Raw genomic sequence first — 23,450 nt, 5'->3', positions numbered from 1 at the left:
AAGTATATATTTAGTACTGTGTCATTTAAGGCACATTTAGGGTGGCTATGCACAATGAGAAACAGTATTCATTTACCTGGTGCCACATTAGAAATGACTTTGTGCTTCTTTTTGTGAGCTCCGTTAGTGGGGCTGCTATCATGGCAGAATTAGGGACAAAGTGTCGGTAATAGCCCACCATCGTTTTTTTATAAGAGGACGTGGCCAGTTCTGTATAGCTTCAACTTTGATTAAACCCGAAATCAACAAACCCCTTCTTAATATATAGCCCAGACATTTGACTTCCTTCATGCCCACGGCACATTTTTGGGGGTTTATCGCGAACCCAGCCATTCTGAAAGAGTTGATCACAGCCTGAACTTTCTCCAGGTAGCTCTCCTAATCCCAGTTAAGGTGTGTATATATAAATATGTTAGCTGATATTCCTAGCTTAACTTGGTACAGGTGTTTACCTGTTGTTCGCATCGAACATTTTATAAAGTCATGGTTACTTCAGAGGAACCGAGGAATAAAATGTATACACATAAAGGAGCGTTAGATTCTCCTCAGACTGCATGTACCAATGTTCCTCTGAACAATGTGCCACCCCTCCAACTCTCCTCACTTTTTACTGTTAAAGGTTTTTAATTTTATTCTAATTTTAGTTAAAATTTACCCGCAGACTGGAGGCTGCAGCCTTTTCTTGGCCTTAAAGGCATACTCCATCCCTGTAGTCCATGGCAGTTTTCTTATGTACTTTACAGCCTTTCAGTATATGCACACAGAGGTCAATTGGGGTGTCACATTTACCTGGTGTCACATTAGAAGAGCACATCAAAACAAGTAATACTGTTTGCACTGGGTGGAGTTCAGTTTTGGAAGTACAGTATATATAGAAGGTTAGTTTGCTAAAGACCTGACTGTAACTAGACTGCAGACTCACCATGGCTTCAGAATCAGTGACCATTTTCCTTCTGTGCACCATCGTCATAATGGTCGTGAAGATCCTAATGAGCTTCTCAAAAAGAAAGATTTATAAATTCCCACCAGGACCAACGCCGCTCCCCTTTATTGGTAACATGCATTTACTGGATATAAGAAGACAAGACCTCACTCTAATGAAGGTAAAATAATACTATTATTCTTGATGACTAAATGTGCTCTGATTTCCTTTGATGGCCAATGTCACATTTTGTTCCCAATCACTGATCTTGAAAATATTTTTTATAGTTTTGTCATCCATGAATATGGCAAACTATTCTTCAGGACTATCCAAAATTATCATATTAACTTCTTCTTAATAATAATAATCTTTATTTGTGTAGCGCCAACTTATTCTGCAGCGCTTATTGATGAGATTTTAGTGAAAAAAAACACTCCCCATTAGTGCAGGAAAAGAAACGTAGAAAACAGCTTTAAGGGGTAAATTAAGTTGTCTTTGTGATGTACTATTATTAAGAATTTTTGTTATTTAAGTAGACTTTAGGCTTCTCATCACTGGAAGCAGATTCCTAGATTTACTGTAGATATTTCATGTATGAATTCTGTTGTTTTTGTACTAATTAGTAGTATTATTGTCATTTTTTCATTCTTTCGAATGCCTAAAAACTATATCTACAGCCTACAAGAGAAACAGAAGGTCCTCCAGTTATGGACATTTAAGCCTGGGTTCACACAGGGCGGATTTGCTGTGGTTCTGCCCCGGTTTGCCGTTGCATATCCGCACTGCGGCAAAACTGCTGCATTTGCAGTGCAAATGTGTTTGAGCAAAAATCTGTTCTCACAGGACGGACTTTTTCCACACTGTCGCAGTGCAGTTTTTCAAGACGCAGCATGTCAATTCTTTTGACTTTTCCGCAGCACTTTTTTTGTTCATAGACCTCTATGGACGCAGCAAAATTCGCACCAAAATACGCACCAAAAGTAAAAAAGCGCTGCAGAAAAAAACGCTTGCTGAAATTCAGCCATAATGCCTTGCGCACAAATAGTGAGAAATATTTTTTTTCATTAATTCTGCAAAATTTTCACTCATACTCGTTCGTTTGAACAAATTTTGAGCGATAATTGTCCAGTAAGTGAGCGAAGATTGTTCTCAGTAAGAGAAACCAAGTAATCTTGTAGTTGTGATACCTTTTAAATGCTAACAAAAATACATGATGTTATAGCGAGTTTTCGGTTCCTCAGGGTCCTTCCTCAGGCCCATTAGTCATGGCAATAGGACCCAACCAAACAAGACCCATGTTGTCCTACTGGAGATGGGTCCATGTCAAGCTGAGACAATAGAGCTGGTCTTTGATTATATCCCTTGTCTGATATGTAACAACAATAGCAGAGTGTACATTTTAATTAAATGGTACATACATAGGTACAGTTAAAGGCCCATTTAGACACAACGATTATCTCTCAAAATTTGCTCAAAAGCCATCTTTTGAGCGATAATTGTTGGGTGTAAATGTGCCCATCTTTCAGTTTTCTGCCGAATGACGGTTTTCGGTTCTGCTTGAAAACCATAGTTCGGCAAAACAGCTGATAGGCAGGACCTCAAAGAGAAAAGGTGGAGGACAGCTTTAAAAAAAAAATTTTTTTTTTCTTTAGTTATTCCATTAAAAAAGCAATCTGCTTGTAAACATTGTATGCAAAAAACGCTGAACGCGTTTCAGCCAACTGGCCTTTGTCAACAGGCAACAAGGAAAGTTTCATTTTTGCACAGCATTCATAAAATTGCCACAATTAGAAATTGACTGCATTAACCCCTTAATGACCAGCCACTTTTTCGTCTTTTTGTTATTGTTTTTTCATCTTCACTTTCTAAGAGCTTTAACCCTTTGCAATCCAATTTTCAATTCAGGGTTTCCTAGGGGGGTTTCTCTTTCTGCCATTATACAACGGCACCATCTGCTGGCTAGAGCCAGTACTTCAGTATAGGGCATGTTGGAGAGGCCCCCAACAACAGAGCGGCAAGTAATATACAGTAAGAATACCCTACCGGACGTATTTCGACATCGGAGCTGTACAGACTTCAATCAGAATGTCTTTAGACATCAGACAGTGAATTGGAAAGGGTTAACTTTTTTTGTTGCCCCGCAAGAAAAATGCCCTAAAATGGCTCTTTCGATGGAAAAAGTTGCATTTCTTAATGATACCATTTAGGATGTTTTCACACATTGTGTATTTGCTCTAGGCTTTCTACAGCAGAAAATCTGCAGCAAATCCGCCGTGGTTAAATCATCATCTAAGTGGTACAGATTTCGCATTGAATTTTGTTGCGGATTTGCTGCGTGTCTTGTATTTCAAGGGTTAAGATCTGCAGCAAAAATGTCAAATACGCTGCAGAGTCTGTGCAGAAATTTTCTGCTTCATTATACAATGCATGAAAACATCCTTATTGTTCCATATAATGTACTGAAAAACTTTAAAAAAATTTTAAATGGTAAAACTAAAATGAGTCCTTTTTGGAGTGTTGTGCTTTCATGACGAGGTAAAAATGACATGTTAGCTTTATTCTTTTTTACTTTTCCTTCAATAAGGTTTTTCGTGGAGCGAGGTGTAGTTTTTATTGGTACCAATATATGGCACATGTGACTTTTCATCACTTTTTATTTTATTTGTTTTGAGTGACAGGGTGACAAAAAAACCCTTTTTTGACACTGTATACTTTTTTTCTTATTGCGTTTACTGTGTATGATAAATAATGTGGTACCTTGATATTTAGGACTTTAATGGACACTGCAATATCAGTTATGTAAATTTTATTTATTTTTTTGATTTTTTTTTACATAACAATTGGGAAAACAGTATTTTTTAACATTTCATTTTTTTCATTTTTAATAAATTTAAAATTAGTAAAGCAGGACTTATCTATTGATGAACTTGAAGTCCCAGAAAACCTATTTAAATTTACATTTACTTTTCTCTTTTTTTAGTCCCTGTAGGACACTTGGACTTGCTTTTGTATACTGCCATACTTCAGTATATCCATCATAGATCATAAAGGGGTAAAGAGATTGCATTAAAGGGGAGTAACAAAGGAAGGCTGGAAGGACATGTGCCCCACTGGTGGTCACTAGTTAGGTATGAACTAACAAACCACCCCTGAAATCATGGCAACATGACCTACACCCAACCTTTAAGCCCTTTCCAAAAATTGGATATTGTTTCAAGTGTATTGAGCCATGAATGCTATTGAGGAAAATGTGTATGCTTACAATGTCATGAGTGGGAACACATTTTATTCCACTGTGATTAAATATATTTTATTAAATAATAGAATAGTTGAAATAAAACATTATTAATATTGTTTTCCAGCTTGCAAAGAAATATGGTCCGATCTTCACCTTCCATTTTGGCTCTGCAAAAGCAGTCGTTTTTGTTGGGTATGAAGCAAACAAAGAAGCTTTGGTCAATTCGCACTATACTTTTGGAGATCGTGGTGCAATCCCTATTGCCGATAATTTTCAGCAAAATCATGGTAATTAACCCCATCAAGTTATTTTAACCTGAAATCACTACGTTCTGAAATTGAGGGAGAGTCAATAACATAAGCCCCAGAATTAGTAATATAGAATATAGTTTATAAGGCTGAAAAAAGACATATGTCTATCCTGTTCACCCTATAAGTAGCGAACAGGTCAGTGGAGGCTTTGTGCTATGGCATTGAATCGGAAAGGACCTCCTGGGTTATCTGGTCCAAACCCCTGCTTAGTGCAGGATCACTAAATCATTCCAGACAGATGTCTATCCTCTGTTAGAAGACTTCCATTGAAGGAGAACTCACCACCTCCCGTGGTAACCTGTTCCACTCATTGATCACCCTCACTGTGAGAAAGTTTTTTCTAATATCTAATTTGTACATCCTCCCTTTCAGTTTCATCCCATTGCTTCTAGACTTTCCTTGTGCAAATGAGAATAGGGCTGATCCCTCTGCACTGAGGCAGTCCATGTTGCTATTATGGGGCCCACAAGAGCTGCTATGAGATGCTGAGGAGGGGTTGGGAAAGGAAGCAAGTACTGGTCTGTTCTGTCATAGGATGTGGTGGCATGAATTTGTAGGATGTGAACTGAATTTTATAAAGACTGTCCCTATTTCAGAGAGTAAAGGCATGCAGGGGAAATCTTGGGAACTGGCAAAAGAAAGGCCCAAGTTGTGAAGTGTGAAATATGTGTTCTTTTCTTCCAGGAGTGATCTTCTCTAATGGAGAGTTGTGGAAGGTAACCCGAAGATTTACACTTTCTATATTACGAGATCTTGGGATGGGGAAGAGACCCATTGAAGCCAGAATTATTGAGGAGCTACAGTTTCTGTGTGCAGCAATTCAGTCTTATAACGGTGAGTTTTGTCTGATACAATAGACCAGTTTGGCGGCAGTTTAATACATGACTTTCAAAGTTTTAAGACATTTCAACCATATAGGTATATAACATGTAGGTGAAATGTTCTGCAATAGTGACAAGCAATATTACTAATCCTAGAATAATAGTTTGGTAGATGCTAACAATAAATGAACAAAGGTACTAGTTATTAGTGGGACTCTGGGATATTTGATCTTTTTGTGGTATATAGCTCATAAAATGAGTAATATTATTTCTCAATCTACATTCCAGGTAAGCCTTTTGATAAAAGAGTGTTGTATCTTGCTGCTCCTAACATATCCTTTGGAATGTTATTTGGGAGACGGTTTGACTACAAAGACCCAACTTTCCAAAGAATGATAACCATCATGGATGAACTTGTTATCAATACTGGTACAGTAGCTTCAAAGGTAAAGTACACCATTAGAGTACCAATGAAAGAAGTGATTGATAAATCATTGGTATACAAGATAAAGGCAACAACACATCACCATAGCGACAGGAAAAATAGATGGATGCACAGCTGTAAATATTCAACATGCATATACTGTACATACTGTTACATCCAAGCCGGATGCTAAATGCATCATCTGGATCGGTCGTAATCCTAAAAGAACAAATAAACACGCTATTTAATAACTCACAAAGCAAAAAGAATGAATAATGACGCAAAAAAAATGGGAAAAGGGGGAATCTCTACTTAAAAGCAGGACAATTGCCCTAATGAGGGCAACCTTACATCTGGAGCCTTGGACAGCCTTGACTGACCCCAGATGGTGGCAAGGGAGGTCACAGAGGGACAAGCTATCAGATATCACAAAGCCCAAATAAAAGAATGATCCTAGCAAACTTGTCCAACCCAGTGCTGGAGCTAGAGGATGTGTTCACCAGACAGCTGAATAACCAGCGACCTCTGAGAGGAGGGGCCAGAATACATACAGTTTCATAATGGTTGATTGGCTGGCCAGGGAAACTATCTCCCCGGCAACCAATCAATCCCCTACACCATCAGAGAGCAGTGTCCATATTGGTGCCCAGCCCCAAATGACAGGGTCATGGGCCAGTGTCGAGATCACAAGGGCTGCGGCTGATGTCACCCTGGACTTAACCCTGAATTTGCCCGGCATGCCTTAACACACATGCTGTCGCAAGTCAGAGGTTGTGCTCATTCTGAAGGCCAAGCTCCGTGCAGCAGCATATGTTTAGAGAACTCTTTTTGTTACTGAAAAGAAGAACTGATTTAGTTCAAATTACAGTATGAGAAGAGGGAAATCCAATCAGAGTTGTCCTTCAATGATGGGGTAAAATCCCAAGGAATGGCGAGATTCACGTCATGCAAGAGTGGGGAAAGTAGGACCAGAAGGTTTGGGAAGAAGTGGCATTTATATTAAAATGTAATAATACATTGCTGCTATGGTGTCAGTGTACAATGAAGCTTTGGCATTTATTTTTTAATCAAATAGTTTTTATTGAACATTTTCCAAAATATACAAATTCCCACATCCCAAAAAACAACACAAAAAATTTAAGTAATTCCCTTCCCCCCTCAGCTCCCTCTAGTAGTAGCAATCCGATATGTGGTGGAAGTCCATTACTGAGGATAGTGTAGGTTTGGCATTTATATACTGTGGGCTCAGTGATACAATGTCACTTTGTCATTCACATACATCTTGTATTAGTCTTCGCTCTGTAGAATCCGTACTGCTCCAAAGGTTCTATCAGAATATTATTGATTCAGATGTTCAACCCAGTCCTGACCAACAGGATTACGATCCACACATGAATGTGACCTTATCGAGGTGAGATCTGATTAACCAATACTCTCATAGGTCCAATAGCTGTAATGATGGCACAAACAGGTAATCAGCCATGTACACGGTAAAGCACAGTACTGACTAACAGTGCAATGATACACAAAGTCCTTATGGTTCTATATTACAAAAGCAGATAAACCAGCAATGTAGCCATTTACATGGAGTCTAACGGTGGTACCTTATTCATACAATCATAATAATCCCATTGGACTTCAATGAGACTGACCTAAAACTGAATACTAGAATTTTGGGATCATTACAAGGCATTATGGAGGATTAGGATCAGCCAAATTCCTACACATAGTATATTAGTAGCTGTGTGATATTTAGCTGACATTACACAAGGTCATAATGTCAGGGTCTCATCTATTATTGATTTATGTGGTGATATGGATTACAGATACTTGCTCATCATATATACGATTTATTGTCCGTCTTCCTCTTTCAGTACTACAATGTCTTCCCAATACTGAAATATTTCGTGAAAGAACCCGCATTTGTTATGGACAGAGTTCATCAGCTAAATGAAATTTTGAAGGTTCTCTTCAAGGAAGCAAAAGAAGTTAAATCTGAAGCTTCTTTCAGGACGTACACCGAAGCCTTCGTTCAGAAGGAGGAAAGGGTAAAGAGCTTTAATCCGTGTGATGAGTGATACAGAATATTCTTCATTGTAGAAAAATGTAATTACAGTTTTCAGACACCAGATAACGCACGGGTTCAATACTGCATGTGGAAATTACTCATGTTGCTGCTGACCACTTCTGAGGAAGATCCTAAAATTACTTTTACTATTGTAACTGTGCCCTTACTGTAACTAGCGGGTGACTACAATGTTGCCCTATGATGAAATGTTGCAAGGAGCTTTGCAACCATCAGAGACACATGATCAGGTTGGATTTTGTTTTGCTATTTTTACAATGGGGGAACATGGTAAACATTAAAGTCTCCCTGAAGTGCAGTAATGTTAGTCTGCAGGTGATTCCCTGTTGCTCCAGGCTAAGGCCACTCTCTCATTATTGTCTTTGTCTTCTAGGAAATAGTTGCAGATGAAAAAGAGAAAATCTTTACAGAAAGGAACTTGTTGGCCTCTGCATTTGATGTTATGCTCGGTGGAACAGAGACCACATCAACGACGCTACAGTGGTGTATTCTGTTCATGATGAAATATCCTCATATACAGAGTAAGTTAAAGGGAACTTGTCACCCCGGAGCAGCACCATAAACTAAGGTATAGCGCTTTTCAGGGAGGTTATGGAAGATGGGGGATGTATTTTTATAGTCACCCACTCCCCTTATGCTGGTGAAATCTGAGTGTGGTCTGAAAATCTGACTCCTTTCAGGCCTCTGTGCGTATACACTTCCATAGAAGTCCATGGACTTCAAAGCACGGGAGCGGGGGAGCAGGTGATTATAAAACATACATTCCTGACTGCTGTCAGCTCCCAGAACAGCAATATAACTTAGTTTATGGTGCTGCCTTGAGGTGACAGGTTTCTATTAAGGATTTTGTGTATGAATAGCAATAATTCAATTTAATTAGTTTTGTTTTTAAATAATTGCAAGTATTTTAATTACCGTGGGTAAACAAAAGGAGATGTCCAGTCCTAATAACTACACATTGTGGGTGCAGCCACTTATGTGAGTTTACAGTTCTAATGACATTGCAGCCAGTCCATTCATGAAGAGGCAGTTACATGTTGGAGAAAATGACCATGAATAAGAGTTCGGGGGTATAGTCTGCAATCACACTTTATGTTGCAGTACTGGCAGTCATGGCCGTGTCATGGCTCAGCATCTAGTGTCAAAGTCAATTGATGAATAGTGACAAGTCAATGGATGAAAGGAATATCGCAATTTATTCTGTACATTTCTGTATTTTCCAGAAAAAGCACAAGATGAAATTGAAAGTGTGATAGGGCTTGAGCGTCCTCCTAGATGGGAAGACCAGACAGTCCTTCCATACTGCTTGGCCGTAGCCCATGAATCTCAACGCTGTGCTAACCTCCTCCAGTACTTCCCACATTCCACACCTGCAGACGTCCATTTCAAAGATTATTTTATACCCAAGGTAATTCTTTATCTAGCAATGTGCATAACAAAACATCACAAAAACATCTCTCAAATTGTAAGACAGAACCTGCAGTTTTATTTTTAAATGTACAGAATAGGTGATTATAAGCATTTTTGCAATAGGTTTTATTAACCTATTCTGTACATTTTTCTTACAAAACCTCTGTGTTGCTATGCAGCTTGGTGAAGACGGGGCTGAGAACTCCATCTTTATCCAGTTGTATAACAGTAGAGGGCACTCCATCTAGATATGTCTGCACTAGAGATGAGCGAACGTACTCGTCCAAGCTTGATACTCGTTCGAGTATTAGCGTGTTCGAGATGCTCGTTATTCGAAACGAGCACCACGCGATGTTCGAGTTACTTTCACTTTCATCTCTGAGACGTTAGCGCGCTTTTCTGGCCAATAGAAAGACAGGGAAGGCATTACAACTTCCCCCTGCGACGTTCAAGCCCTATACCACCCCCCTGCAGTGAGTGGCTGGCGAGATCAGGTGTCACCCGAGTATATAAATCGGCCCCTCCCGCGGCTCGCCACAGATGCATTCTGACATTGTTCAGGGAAAGTACTGCTGATGGTGGAGCTGCTATAGGGAGAGTGTTAGGAGTTATTTTAGGCTTCAAGAACCCCAACGGTCCTTCTTAGGGCCACATCTGACCGTGTGCAGTACTGTTGAGGCTGCTTTTTTTTGTATATCGGCCGTGCAGAGCATTGCGTCCAGAGCATTGCGTCCTGCAGTAATTTTACATAGTCCAGGGCCAGTAGTGGTGAGGCAGGGACAGAAGACATATACAGTCTATATAGGCAGTGGGCTTTTCCAAACAAATTCGGAAAAAAAATCTATTTGGGCTGCCTGTGACCATCCTCAGTGTACTGCGTCTCTGCTGGGGGTAGTTGTCCTAATTCATACGCAGCCAGCTAAGTGTTACAGCAGGCTTGTGCAAAATTCTTTCCTGGCTCTGCATTGCCCGTCACATCACCGCTGTATTCCTGTCCAGAGTGAAACAGTCTGCAGTAATTTTACATAGTCCAGGGCCAGTAGTGGTGAGGCAGGGACAGAAGACATATACAGTCTATATAGGCAGTGGGCTTTTCCAAAAAAATTTGGGAAAAAAAATCTATTTGGGCTGCCTGTGACCGTCCTCAGTGTACTGCGTCTCTGCTGGGGGTAGTTGTCCTAATTCATACGCAGCCAGCTAAGTGTTACAGCAGGCTTGCGCAAAATTCTTTCCTGGCTCTGCGTTGCCCATCACATCACCGCTGTATTCCTGTCCAGAGTGAAACAGTCTGCAGTAATTTTACATAGTCCAGGGCCAGTAGTGGTGAGGCAGGGACAGAAGACATATACAGTCTATATAGGCAGTGGGCTTTTCCAAAAAAATTTGGGAAAAAAAATCTATTTGGGCTGTCTGTGACCGTCCTCAGTGTACTGCGTCTCTGCTGGGGGTAGTTGTCCTAATTCATACGCAGCCAGCTAAGTGTTACAGCAGGCTTGCGCAAAATTCTTTCCTGGCTCTGCTGTGTGTTCCGTAAGCGAAGTCAGCCTCCAACCACAGGCCAATAAGCGGCACATTTAATTACAGCGTTCTGTTTCTGCACTACTGGTAATACACCATGCTGAGGGGTAGGGGTAGGCCTAGAGGACGTGGACGTGGACGCGGGCGAGGACGCGGAGGCCCAAGTCAGGGTGTGGGCACAGGCCGAGCTCCTGATCCAGGTGTATCGCAGCCGACTGCTGCGGGATTAGGAGAGAGGCACATTTCTGGCGTCCCCACATTCATCTCACAATTAATGGGTCCACGCGGTAGACCTTTATTAGAAAATGAGAAGTGCGAGCAGGTCCTGTCGTGGATGGCAGAAAGTGCATCCAGCAATCTATCGACCACCCAGAGTTCTGCGCCGTCCACTGCTGCAACTCTGACTCCTCTGGCTGCTGCTCCTCCTTCCTCCCAGCCTCCTCACTCCATTACAATGACACATTCTGAGGAGCAGGCAGACTCCCAGGAACTGTTCCCGGGCCCCTGCCCAGAATGGGCAGCAATGGTTCCGAATCCTCTCCCACTGGAGGAGTTTGTCGTGACTGATGCCCAACCTTTGGAAAGTTCCCGGGGTCCGGGGGATGAGGCTGGGGACTTCCGGCAACTGTCTCAAGAGCTTTCAGTGGGTGAGGAGGACGATGACGATGAGACACAGTTGTCTATCACTCAGGTAGTAGTAATTGGAGTAAGTCCGAGGGAGGAGCGCACAGAGGATTCGGAGGAAGAGCCGCTGGACGATGAGGTGACTGACCCCACCTGGTTTGCTACGCCTACTGAGGACAGGTCTTCAGAAGGGGAGGCAAGTGCAGCAGCAGGGCAGGTTGGAAGAGGCAGTGCGGTGGCCAGGGGTAGAGGCAGGGCCAGACCGAATAATCCACCAACTGTTTCCCAAAGCGCCCCCTCGCACCATGCCACCCTGCAGAGGCCGAGGTGCTCAAAGGTCTGGCAGTTTTTCACTGAGAGTGCAGACGACCGACGAACAGTGGTGTGCAACCTTTGTCACGCCAAGATCATCCGGGGAGCCACCAGCATGCGCAGACATATGATGGCCAAGCACCCCACAATGTGGGACGAAGGCCGTTCACCGCCTCCGGTTTGCACCGCTGCCACTCCCCCTGTGCCCCAACCTGCCACTGAGATCCAACCCCCTCTCAGGACACAGGCACTACCGTCTCCCGGCCTGCACCCACACCCTCACCTCCGCTGTCCTCGGCCCCATCCACCAATGTCTCTCAGCGCACCGTCCAGCCGTCGGTAGCGCAAGTGTTGGAGCGCAAGCGCAAGTACGCCGCCACACACCCGCACGCTCAAACGTTAAACGTGCACATAGCCAAATTTATAAGCCTGGAGATGCTGCCGTATAGGGTTGTGGAAACGGAGGCTTTCAAAGGTACGATGGCGGCGGCGGCCCCGCGCTACTCAGTTCCCAGTCGCCACTACTTTTCCCGATGTGCCGTCCCAGCCCTGCACGACCACGTCTCCCGCAACATTGTACACGCCGTTACTGCAAAGGTCCACTTAACAACGGACACGTGGACAAGCAGAGGCGGGCAGGGCCACTATATCTCCCTGGCGGCACATTGGGTGAATTTAGTGGAGGCTGGGACAGAGTCAGAGCCTGGGACCGCTCACGTCCTACCCACCCCCAGAATTGCGGGCCCCAGCTCGGTGGTGGTATCTGCGGCGGTGTATGCTTCCTCCACTAAACCACCCTCCTCCTCCTACGCAACCTCTGTCTCGCAATCAAGATGTGTCAGCAGCAGCACGTCGGCAGCAGTCGGTGTCACGCAGCGTGGCAGCACAGCGGTGGGCAAGTGTCAGCAGGCCGTGCTGAAACTTCTCAGCTTAGGAGAGAAGAGGCACACGGCCCACGAACTGCTGCAGGGTCTGACAGAGCAGACTGACCGCTGGCTTGCGCCGCTGAGCCTCCAACCGGGCATGGTCGTGTGTGACAACGGCCGTAACCTGGTGGTGGCTCTGCAGCTCGGCAGCCTCACGTGCCATGCCTGGCCCACGTCTTTAATTTGGTGGTTCAGCGGTTTCTGAAAAGCTACCCACGCTTGTCAGACCTGCTCGGAAAGGTGCGCCGGCTCTGCGCACCTTTCCGCAAGTCCCACACGGACGCTGCCACCCTGCGCACCCTGCAACATCGGTTTCATCTGCCAGTGCACCGACTGCTGTGCGACGTGCCCACACGGTGGAACTCTACGCTCCACATGTTGGCCAGGCTCTATGAGCAGCGTAGAGCTATAGTGGAATACCAACTCCAACATGGGCGGCGCAGTGCGAGGCAGCCTCCTCAATTCTTTACAGAAGAGTGGGCCTGGTTGGCAGACATCTGCCAGGTCCTTGGAAACTTTGAGGAGTCTACCCAGATGGTGAGCGGCGATGCTGCAATCATTAGCGTCACCATTCTTCTGCTATGCCTCTTGAGAAGTTCCCTGCAAAGCATAAAGGCAGACGCTTTGCGCTCGGAAACAGAGCCGGGGGAAGACAGTATGTCGCTGGATAGTCAGAGCACCCTCCTGTCTATATCTCAGCGCGTTGAGGAGGAGGAGGAGGAGCATGAGGAGGATGAGGAGGAGGGGGAAGAGACAGCTTGGCCCACTGCTGAGGGTACCCATGCTGCTTGCCTGTCATCCTTTCAGCATGTATGGCCTGAGGAGGAGGAGGAGGAGGAGGAGGATCCTGAAAGTGAGGACAGCCATGTGTTGCGTACAGGTACCCTGGCACACATGGCTGACTTCATGTTAGGATGCCTTTCTCGTGACCCTCGCGTTACACGCATTCTGGCCACTACGGATTACTGGGTGTACACACTGCTTGACCCACGGTATAAGGAGAACCTTTCCACTCTCATACCCGAAGAGGAAAGGGGTTCGAGAGTGATGCTATACCACAGGACCCTGGCGGACAAGCTGATGGTAAAATTCCCATCCGACAGCGCTAGTGGCAGAAGGCGCAGTTCCGAGGGCCAGGTAGCAGGGGAGGCGCGGAGATTAGGCAGCATGTACAGCACAGGCAGGGGAACACTCTCTAAGGCCTTTGACAGCTTTCTGGCTCCCCAGCAAGACTGTGTCACCTCTCCCCAGTCAAGCCTGAGTCAGCGGGAGCACTGTAAAAGGATGGTAAGGGAGTACGTAGCCGATCGCACGACCGTCCTCCGTGACACCTCTGCCCCCTACAACTACTGGGTGTCGAAGCTGGACACGTGGCCTGAACTCGCGCTGTATGCCCTGGAGGTGCTTGCTTGTCCTGCGGCTAGCGTCTTGTCAGAGAGGGTGTTTAGTGCGGCTGGGGAAATCATTACACTCATCAAGATGAACAAAGCCTGGATTTCCCCAGACTTCTCTTCTCCACCAGCGGACAGCAGCGATACCTTAACAATACGTAGGCTGCACCCGCGGGTGGAAGCATTGTTCTCTATCACCATCAAAAACGTGGACCTTTTAGCTTCATCAATCTGTGTATAATATTCATCCTCCTCCTCCTGCTCCTCCTCCTGAAACCTCACGTAATCACGCCAACGGGCAATTTTTCTTAGTCCCACAAGGCTCAGTCATAAAATTTTTGTAAACAATTTTTATACGTTTCAATGCTCATTAAAGCGTTGAAACTTGCACCTGAACCAATTTTTATTTTAACTGGGCTGCCTCCAGGCCTAGTTACAAATTAAGCCACATTAACCAAAGCGATTAATGGGTTTCACCTGCCCTCTTGGTTGGGCATGGGCAATTTTTCTGACGTACATTAGTACTGTTGGTACACCACTTTTTTGAGGCCCTCGCCTACAGTGTAATCCAATTAATTTTTTGCCCACCTGCATTAAAGCTGACGTTACATCAGCTGTGTTGGGCACTGCAATGGGATATATTTATGTACCGCCGGTGGGTTCCAGGGAGCCACCCATGCTGTCGGTCCACACGGAGTTGTAACTGCATGTGTCCACTTCTAAAGAACCCCAGTCTGACTGGGCCATGCAGTGTGGGCCGAAGCCCACCTGCATTAAACATGACATTACCTCAGCTGTGCTGGGCACTGCAATGGGATATATTTATGTACCGCCGGTGGGATCCAGGGAGCCACCCATGCTGTCGGTCCACATGGAGTTGTAACTGCATGTGTCCACTTCTAAAGAACCCCAGTCTGACTGGGGCATGCAGTGTGGCCCGAAGCCCTGCTGCATTAAACATAACATTACCTCAGCTGTGATGGGCAATGCAATGGGATATATTTATGTACTGCCGGTGGCTTCCTGGCACCCACCCATGCTGTCAGTCCACACAGAGTTGTAACTGCATGTGTCCATTTCTAAAGAACCCCAGTCTGACTGGGGCATGCAGTGTGGGCCGAAGCCCACCTGCATTAAACATGACATTACCTCAGCTGTGATGGGCAATGCAATGGGATATATTTATGTACCGCTGGTGGCTTCCTGGCACCCACCCATGCTGTCGGTCCACAGGGACTTCACAATAGGGAGTTGTACCTGCCTGTGTCTATGAATTAAAAACCCCTGTCAGGTTGGGGCATGCAGTGTGGGCCGAAGCCCACCTGCATTTAATCTGACGTTAGCTCTGCCGTCCAGGGCACTGCAATGGGATACATTTATGTACAGCCGGTGGGTTCCAGGGAGCCACCCATGCTGTGGGTGCACACGGAATTCCCATTGCGGAGTTGTACCTGCCTGTGACTATTTATAAAAAACCGCGGTCTGACTGGGGCATGCAGACACCTTGACAGAATGAATAGTGTGTGGCACATAGGTTCCCCATTGCTATGCCCACGTGTGCAGCTCCTGATGGCGGTGGCACAGGATTATATTTCTCATTGCTTCTGTACAGCATTGTGGGCTATCACCCCTTTTAAAGAGGGTCGCTGCCTAGCCGTGCCAACCTTCTGCAGTGTGTGCCTGCGGTTCCTCCTCATGGCACACGCACTTTTAAATAGACATGAGGGTGGTGTGGCATGAGGGCAGCTGAAGGCTGCGCAGGGACACTTTGGTGTGCGCTGTGGACACTGGGTCGTGCGGGGGGGGGGGGCGGGGTTGGGCATAATGTAACCCAGGAGAAGTGGCAGCGGAGTGTCATGCAGGCAGTGATTGTGCTTTGTTGGAGGTAGTGTGGTGCTTAGCTAAGGTATGCATTGCTAATGAGGGCTTTTCAGATGTAAAAATTGTTGGAAGGGGGGGGCGGGCCACTCTTTCCGCTATTGTGGCTTAATAGTGGGACCTGTGAACTTGAGATGCAGCCCAACATGTAGCCCCTCGCCTGCCCTATCCGTTGCTGTGTCGTTCCCATCACCTTCTTGAATTGCCCAGATTTTCACAAATGGAAACCTTAGCGAGCATCGGCGATATACAAAAATGCTCGGGTCGCCCATTGACTTCAATGGGGTTCGTTATTCGAAACGAACCCTCGAGCATCACGAAAATTTCGTCCCGAGTAACGAGCACCCGAGCATTTTGGTGCTCGCTCATCTCTAGTCTGCACCCATTGTATATAGAAGAGCTGCAGACACTGTTCTCTTACATCGTTACACTTTATTAAAAAATGTCACTATTACATATTCTTATTTTCTTGAGGACTACTAGTATCAGGGGTAAAGCTATAGGACAGAAGCACACAACCTTCAGCCAGATAGAAAATGGTTGTGGGCACCAACCATCAAGACAGAGACATATTAGTATGAATCCTGATGGTACGGAAAACATGGCTGTCAAAACACAACTGTAACCTTTAGATATAGACACCAGACTGTTATCATTGCAGCTCCCCTAATGTTGCTGATGGCCTCTTGGAAGCCTCCTGGACCAATTTTCTTCTGGTCTTTTCATCAATTTTTGATGGGCACCCTGTTCCTGGTAATGTCACTGTTGTGCCAAATTTACTCTACTTCTTGATGATCATTGAGCAGATACAAGGGCGAGCAACTAAAGCAATTAATGGAATGGGTGGACTACAATACCCAGTAGGTTATCAAAATTGGGATTATTTAGTTTAGAAAAAAGACATCTGAGGGGCGACCTAATGACTATGTATAAATATATATATCAGGGGACAATATAAAGATGTCTCCTATCATCTTTTTATACCCAGGACTGTGACTGTAACAAGGGAGCACCCCCTATGTCTAGAAGAAAGAAGATTTCTACACCGACATAGAAGGGGGTTATTTACTGTAAGACCAGTGAGACTGTGGAACTCTCTTCCTGAGTACGATGTCAAATTCGATAAAAGAGTTCAAGAGGGGCCTGGATGGCTTTCTTGAGCGATCAAATATTATATCTTATAATCACAAAAAACTTCAGAAGGGTCGGTGATCCAGGGATTTTTGTGATTGCCAGATTGGAGTCAGGAAGGTTTTTTTTTACTTAAATGATGAAATGAGAAAATTGGCTTCTACCACATTGTTTTTTAAAATTTCCTCTGGATAAACATTGGGTGGGTAATAGGCCGAACTGATATATTTTTTTGGCCTTACATACTATGTTACTATGTATGTTATATATGTCTTCACTATGTTCCATGGTATATGTAATGGCTTAGAAATGTTTTGCTTCCCTTCTCCTGACTGTTTCCTTTCAACAATCAGATCCCTTTGAGGTGCTGTAAGATCTTTACGGCCTTTGCTGAAAAATGCAACTTAGAAAATGTCTGGAAAATCCTTCTAAAAGAGCTGAACTTTATATGTCGGAATTCAGAATCCCTGTAAATAATGGCAGCGGAGTACTGGCTATTTTTTAACATGAGATTAAATGTGATTGGCTAATTCTGAACATAACTGCATCCCCAAATATAGGAGGGTGTTCACACTCATGCAACCACATTATTTAAGTTTTGTTTTTATTTCTCTATCCTAAATGATTTCAATTGGTTTTCAAAATTGTGTAAATAAAATGGATGACACTGAAGGAAGAATTTAATCTGAAATGATTCATCTTTGTCGGATAGTTTAAAATGACAAAAACCTGGCATTTTCACAGGGGTGTGTAGACTTTTTATATCCACTGTATATCCATGTAGGAGTTACAAGATACACGTGAGCGCTCTCTAGTAGCTACTCACATATCTGCCAGATCTGAAGGAGTGGTAAGGGGCACCAGAACAGGAAGAGGTAAATAGGCTGTTACTGTTTGTGAGTCTGGCACTGTTTTTGGGGAACTGGGTGTCTGGCAGTGTTCTGGGAGGGAACTACTTTATGTGATTGGCATTGTTTTGGGGGACACTATGTGGCTGACACAGTTATAAGAGGTACTGTGGTGCTGTATGATTGAAATATTAATCAAATTAAGGGTGGCTTTACATAGGCCAACAACTGGCCAAGCAATTGCTCGAAAGAGCGATTACGGATGATTGGCAGGGCAAGTGAGTGTGAATTGTTCACTTGTCGGAGTCACCTGGTTCTTAGCTCACCATGTGAACAGACAGTTGTTCATGTATGAATGACTGCTCATTTATTCTGAATGGAGGCAGGTAGCCGGAAGATCTCCAGCGTGTGTCACCTCCATTCAGTCACTTGCTCCTGTGTGAAAGCACAGAAGCAATATCATTGGCACGGCTGTCGGGCACTTAAGCCCTCAAGAGTCGTCCCGTGTGAAGCCACCCTAAAGGAGCAATCCTTTGTAAAGGGGTTTTGCAATCTACAAAAGACTACCATAAACCCATAAACAGTGACTATCATGCTGATGGACACTAGACTAATAGCTATTGGCTGAATTTCTCCATTTGTGGGAAAAGCTACAACAATGGCTGACATCCTATTAGAAATGTATTATTACTATATATTTAAAAGAACTATAAAACTTTGGAACTTTTGTCATTATGTTACAGGGAACCGTAATGATTCCACTCTTCACATCTATTCTCTATGATGAAACCCAATGGGAGACTCCCAACCAGTTTAACCCCAATCATTTCTTGGATGCTGATGGAAAGTTTATGAAGAAAGATGCATTCTATGCATTCTCCAAAGGTCAGTCTAAAGTGTAAAGTTTTAAAATGATCTGAAGCTTACTGAAAACAATGACAGTACCAAGCTTACTATATAGATACATTACCAGAACTGAGCTTACCATATAAATATAGTACCTGAACCAAGAACTAGAACCAAGATTACTACACAGATAGGGTTGCATAACCAAGCTTACCACATAGATATGATGACAAAACCAAGTTTACCACATAAATACAACACCAGAATCATGCTTACTAGATAGAGACAACACCAGGACCAAGTTTATCACAAAGCCACAGGAACAGAACAAAGCTTACTACAAAGGTATGGTACCAGAACCAGGAGCACTACAAAGATACAGTGCCAGAACCAAGGTCACAATATACATATGGTAACAGAACCAAGTTTACTACATATATATATATATATATATATATATATATATATATATATATATAGTTATGAAAAAAGCTGATAATATAAATACAATACCAGAACTAAGTGTACTGCATAGATACAATAATAGGACAAAGCTTACTACATTGATAACAAAACCAAGCTAGTCATAAACATATGGTTAAAAAATTACATTCAGAATGTGGATCTCCGGCCATTATTGTGCATGCAAAGAATGTTTTTCATAGTGCTGTGTATAGTGCTCCGCAAAGTGCTCCACTGAAAGTAATGCTATATTTATGGTGTCCTCCAAAAAGCCTCCAAAAAAATATATGGCCACTTGCATCATGTGCACATGTAAAATGTGCCAAAACTACCCCATATGGTATTTCATATAAAACTGTACCTCCAAAATATAAACACATTGCCTGGTGCTTACCTGCATCTCCCTCTGCATGCAGCTGCAGCATTTGCTTTGACTTTCCCGCTGTCCTCTGGTACTTCCGTCCATTCCTGATACAATTCTGTTCCTCATGTTGGAGTAACCCCTAAATTTAGATTTGGTAATAAGGTTACCAAGATCTAAGTTCTCTCATATGTTCAAATTAATTAATGATGATCATCTGAGAAAGAACAAGATATGAAGTCACTGCTGTACTCTTTTTAAAGGGCCCAGCCCAGTTTTAACTTTATTAATAGTGTGAGTAGACAAAGAGACTATAGTGGCCTATCATGGTAGACCACCTTCCTGAACTTAACAAATCATGACAAAGCTTAATGAATAATTATATGACTCGTTGCCAATACCAACGTAGTAAAGGACACAGTGACCAAATATTGTCTCTAGGCAATGTCAAAATCCACCACCACCAAGAATCACCCAGTCAGGTTTGTGCCAGTTTAAAAGTTTTAGACTTAAAGTTGTATTAACCCATGAGTGTAACAACCGTCTACTTTCAAATTCAGCCTGCTTCCGATGTCTTTCCATCCTGCCTCCTTATACTGGTCCTGACTTGCATTCATTTAAACATTTCCTCCTCTCCTTTTGCTGCATCTCCTGACTAACATGGACATGGTTGGGAGCTAAGGACATGTTCTAAGTCTTAAAGTTGGTATCAGTTTGAGGACCCATGGTCCCACTGGATGCCTCAGGACTCATGTAATCGCCATTGACTAAAGGGACAGAAAACCTTAAATATTTCTTATCTGTATTACATGTCCTGTTTTGTTGAATTCAGTTTATAATTATCCCTTAAAGTGAATCTCCAATTTTCAACAAACTATTCTTTTTGGTCCAAAATACTGTGCTGATTCGTTTCTTAATATACCTTAATAGCAGTAAGAGCTCTGTTTCTCTGATATGGAGATCCAAATCCCTTATATAGACACGGTGTTAACCCCTTGAGTGGCACGCCCGGAAATTTTCCGGGACGAGCTCCACTGCTCATAGCAACATAGCCCGGAAGATTTCCGGGCTATGTATCACTATGGGAGCTGCAGAGCACAATGCCACAAGCTGTGACAGTGTGCTCTGCCTGCACAGACCCAGAGAGAACAAAGCAAGGGCTTTGAAAAACCAGCAGAAGATATTGCCAATATGTCGGCAATCTCCTGCTTTGTTTACAGGTTGCCATAGAGACCATCGGCTTGTCAGAAGCAAGCCAATGGTCTCTGTGGCAGGGAGAGCTGGTTGTTAGCTGTCAGAGGACAGCTAGGTATTAGCTCTTACAGCAGAGATCAGAGAAAACCTCCGATCTCTGCTGTGTTAACCCTTTACATGCTGCAGTCTATGTGACTGCAGCATGTAAAGGGCTGTCACTGCAGCATGTAAAGGGCTGTCACCATCGGACCCCCGGAATGTGATCAGGGGCCCTGATGGGTCCCTGTGGAAGTCCCCTAAAGGGACAAAAAATAAAAAATAAAAAAATAAAAAAGTAAAAAAATTATAAAAAAAATAATAAAAACATTTGTCTTCCTTTACTTTGTAAAAAATCAAAAATACAATCACACATGTGGTATCCATGTGTCGTAATGACCCAGAGAAGGAAGTTAATACATTATTTAACCCCTTAATGACATGGCCCCTTTTTTTCTTTTTTCCCCATTTCTTTTTTTCCTCCCCCCTGTTTAAAAAATCACAACTCGTCTCACAAAAAACAAGCCCTTATATGGCCATGTCAATGGAAAAATGAAAAAGTTATGGCTCTTGAGACGCAACTGCAAAATTAGTTGAAATTCAATGATTAGACCATTTTAAAAAACCTGCCCTGGTGGGCACGACAGGGTGGTAGGAAACCCGCCACTCAAGGGGTTAAATGGTATAAGTCTAGCTGATTGCACCTACCACTAGGGGGAGTTTACTGCATACTCTTATTACATGAAATTCAAAAATTAAACAGTATACATCTTCCTTAGTAGTGGATCCAGTTCTGTTATGCTTCTTTAGCAATACTTTACAGACCTTAGTTCCATATTCATGTCTATACAGGGCGCAGAGTGTGTGCAGGAGAGAGCCTCGCCAGAATGGAGCTATTTCTTTTCATCACTGGACTGCTGCAGAGGTTCACATTCACACCGCCTCCAGGAGTGAGTACAGATGACTTGGACATCACTCCAGTACCAGTCTTCACCATGAGACCCAAGAGCTACAAAGTTTGTGCAACTCCCAGGCTGGAGGCGGTTTAGCATAGTGAATATATTCCACATGTATTTGAGCCTTTAAGTTGCACCCATCCAGTAGTAGGTATGAAGCCAACATGGACCTCACTGTTCCACGACTGGGCACTTACTAAACTGACCCTTTCTAATAATTACATTTAACAATTTAAGCTCCATCTTTGTGTTTATGCTGAAGCAAATTATGTAAATGTACCTGTTTTTCTGACTATAAGATGCATTTTTCAGCAGGATAAAATCTGTGCTTTATCATCCAGAGGCAGGAGGGTCAGATAAATCCAGAGACTTATACCAGAGACCCAGACCACTTCAATAATGATCCAGCAGTGTGATGATTGATTGTTGGAAGAGCTCTGCAGCCATACATACTGTTGCTGTACAGTCCTCCCTCTCCATGACCAATAAGTCTCCTCCAGCAGGTAGCACTGGAGATTACCTCCCTATAGATACCTCCCCAGGGTGTGGGTCCTGCTCTATATACACAGGGACAGACAATAGCAAATGTCAAAGGTCTTGCAGCAGAAACATAGATGATATCATAACCATGTTACCAGAAAGCAGCTAGAATCATATATTACTACACTTGTATGTGGGTATTTAGTCTTAACCCAGTAGAGTCCACAGAATGCCTTTTTACTGACCTCACTAATTGTCTCAGGTGGTGGCTTGTCTGACTTCTGAAAGTCAGGCTGCTCTAACAGTCAGTAGTGGAGAAACCTCAGATCCTGACAGTTTAATAAACTCTTGACAAGTCACAATCAATAGTAACTATAGCATGTAAGCAGATAAAAAGGGGAGGGGAGTCCTATGACCCATCAGTACCCTGCAATGCTATCGCAAAATACTTATGGGTTCCCATGGCAGTCAGAAATCAAGTATTCAATTATCTCATTACTGTTTTGCCATTATAATTCGATAGTACTCAAGTAAAACCCTATATGTTGAATATACCATGTACTTGTGTTGTGCGCACATACATACATACATACTGTACATACATACATTCCATTCAAATGGAGATATACTTCTTCTCTCCTAGGTTGTGTTCATTAAGCAGGGGCAAAACTATCAGGCCAGAGAAATCTAACCTATTTTTCTTCTCTCTTCTAATATCACATAGCTCCCTCCACCCCTTATGAACTGGAATTGTTATTTTTCTTTTGTGTGCCTCCAATAAATGCAATAAAAGTCGTATGCACCTCAAAATGGTACTAAAAAAAAAACTACGTTTCCTGCAAAAACAAGACTCCACATAGATATGTTGCTGGAAAAATGAAAATGCTATGGATCTAATAATGTGGCAATGGAAATTCATTTGTCTTTCTTTAAAAAACTGTTTAAAGTAGTAACAAAGAATTCTATATAAACTTAACATAGTATGTAAAGCCGGAAAAAGACACATATCCAACCAGTTCAGCCTATTATCCCCTTCAGTGTTGATCCAGTAAAGGCAAAATAACCCCAATGAGGTAGAAACCAATTTTCCCCACCTATGGGAAAAAAATTAATCAGAAAAATCCCTAGATCAACAAACCTCTGAAGACATTAGTGACTATAATATATAATTTTATATCCTGGACTCTTTTTTTGAATTTGCCATCACCACATCCTCAGGCAGAGTTACATACTCTCACTCCTCTTACAGTAAAGAACCTGCTTCTGTTAAAACCT

General features: G+C 43.3%; 1 protein-coding gene across 1 annotated transcript; it reads left to right on the top strand.

Moving 5' to 3' along the window:
* The first annotated feature begins 920 nt into the window (after positions 1-920).
* Positions 921-23,007, top strand: LOC136576787 (cytochrome P450 2W1-like). The gene is made up of 9 exons (XM_066576352.1): positions 921-1,103; positions 4,285-4,447; positions 5,156-5,305; positions 5,581-5,738; positions 7,591-7,764; positions 8,176-8,323; positions 9,026-9,210; positions 18,584-18,725; positions 21,592-23,007. The coding sequence occupies exons 1-9, from the start codon at positions 924-926 to the stop codon at positions 21,786-21,788; spliced, it is 1,497 nt and encodes a 498-aa protein (XP_066432449.1). The 5' UTR covers positions 921-923; the 3' UTR covers positions 21,789-23,007.
* The last annotated feature ends 443 nt before the right edge of the window (positions 23,008-23,450 follow it).

This window comes from Eleutherodactylus coqui, chromosome 8 (assembly GCF_035609145.1).
Source record: "Eleutherodactylus coqui strain aEleCoq1 chromosome 8, aEleCoq1.hap1, whole genome shotgun sequence".
Classification (NCBI taxonomy): domain Eukaryota; kingdom Metazoa; phylum Chordata; class Amphibia; order Anura; family Eleutherodactylidae; genus Eleutherodactylus; species Eleutherodactylus coqui.
Note: the sequence above shows the minus strand (reverse complement) of the source record. Positions and strands in the feature narration are given on the sequence as shown.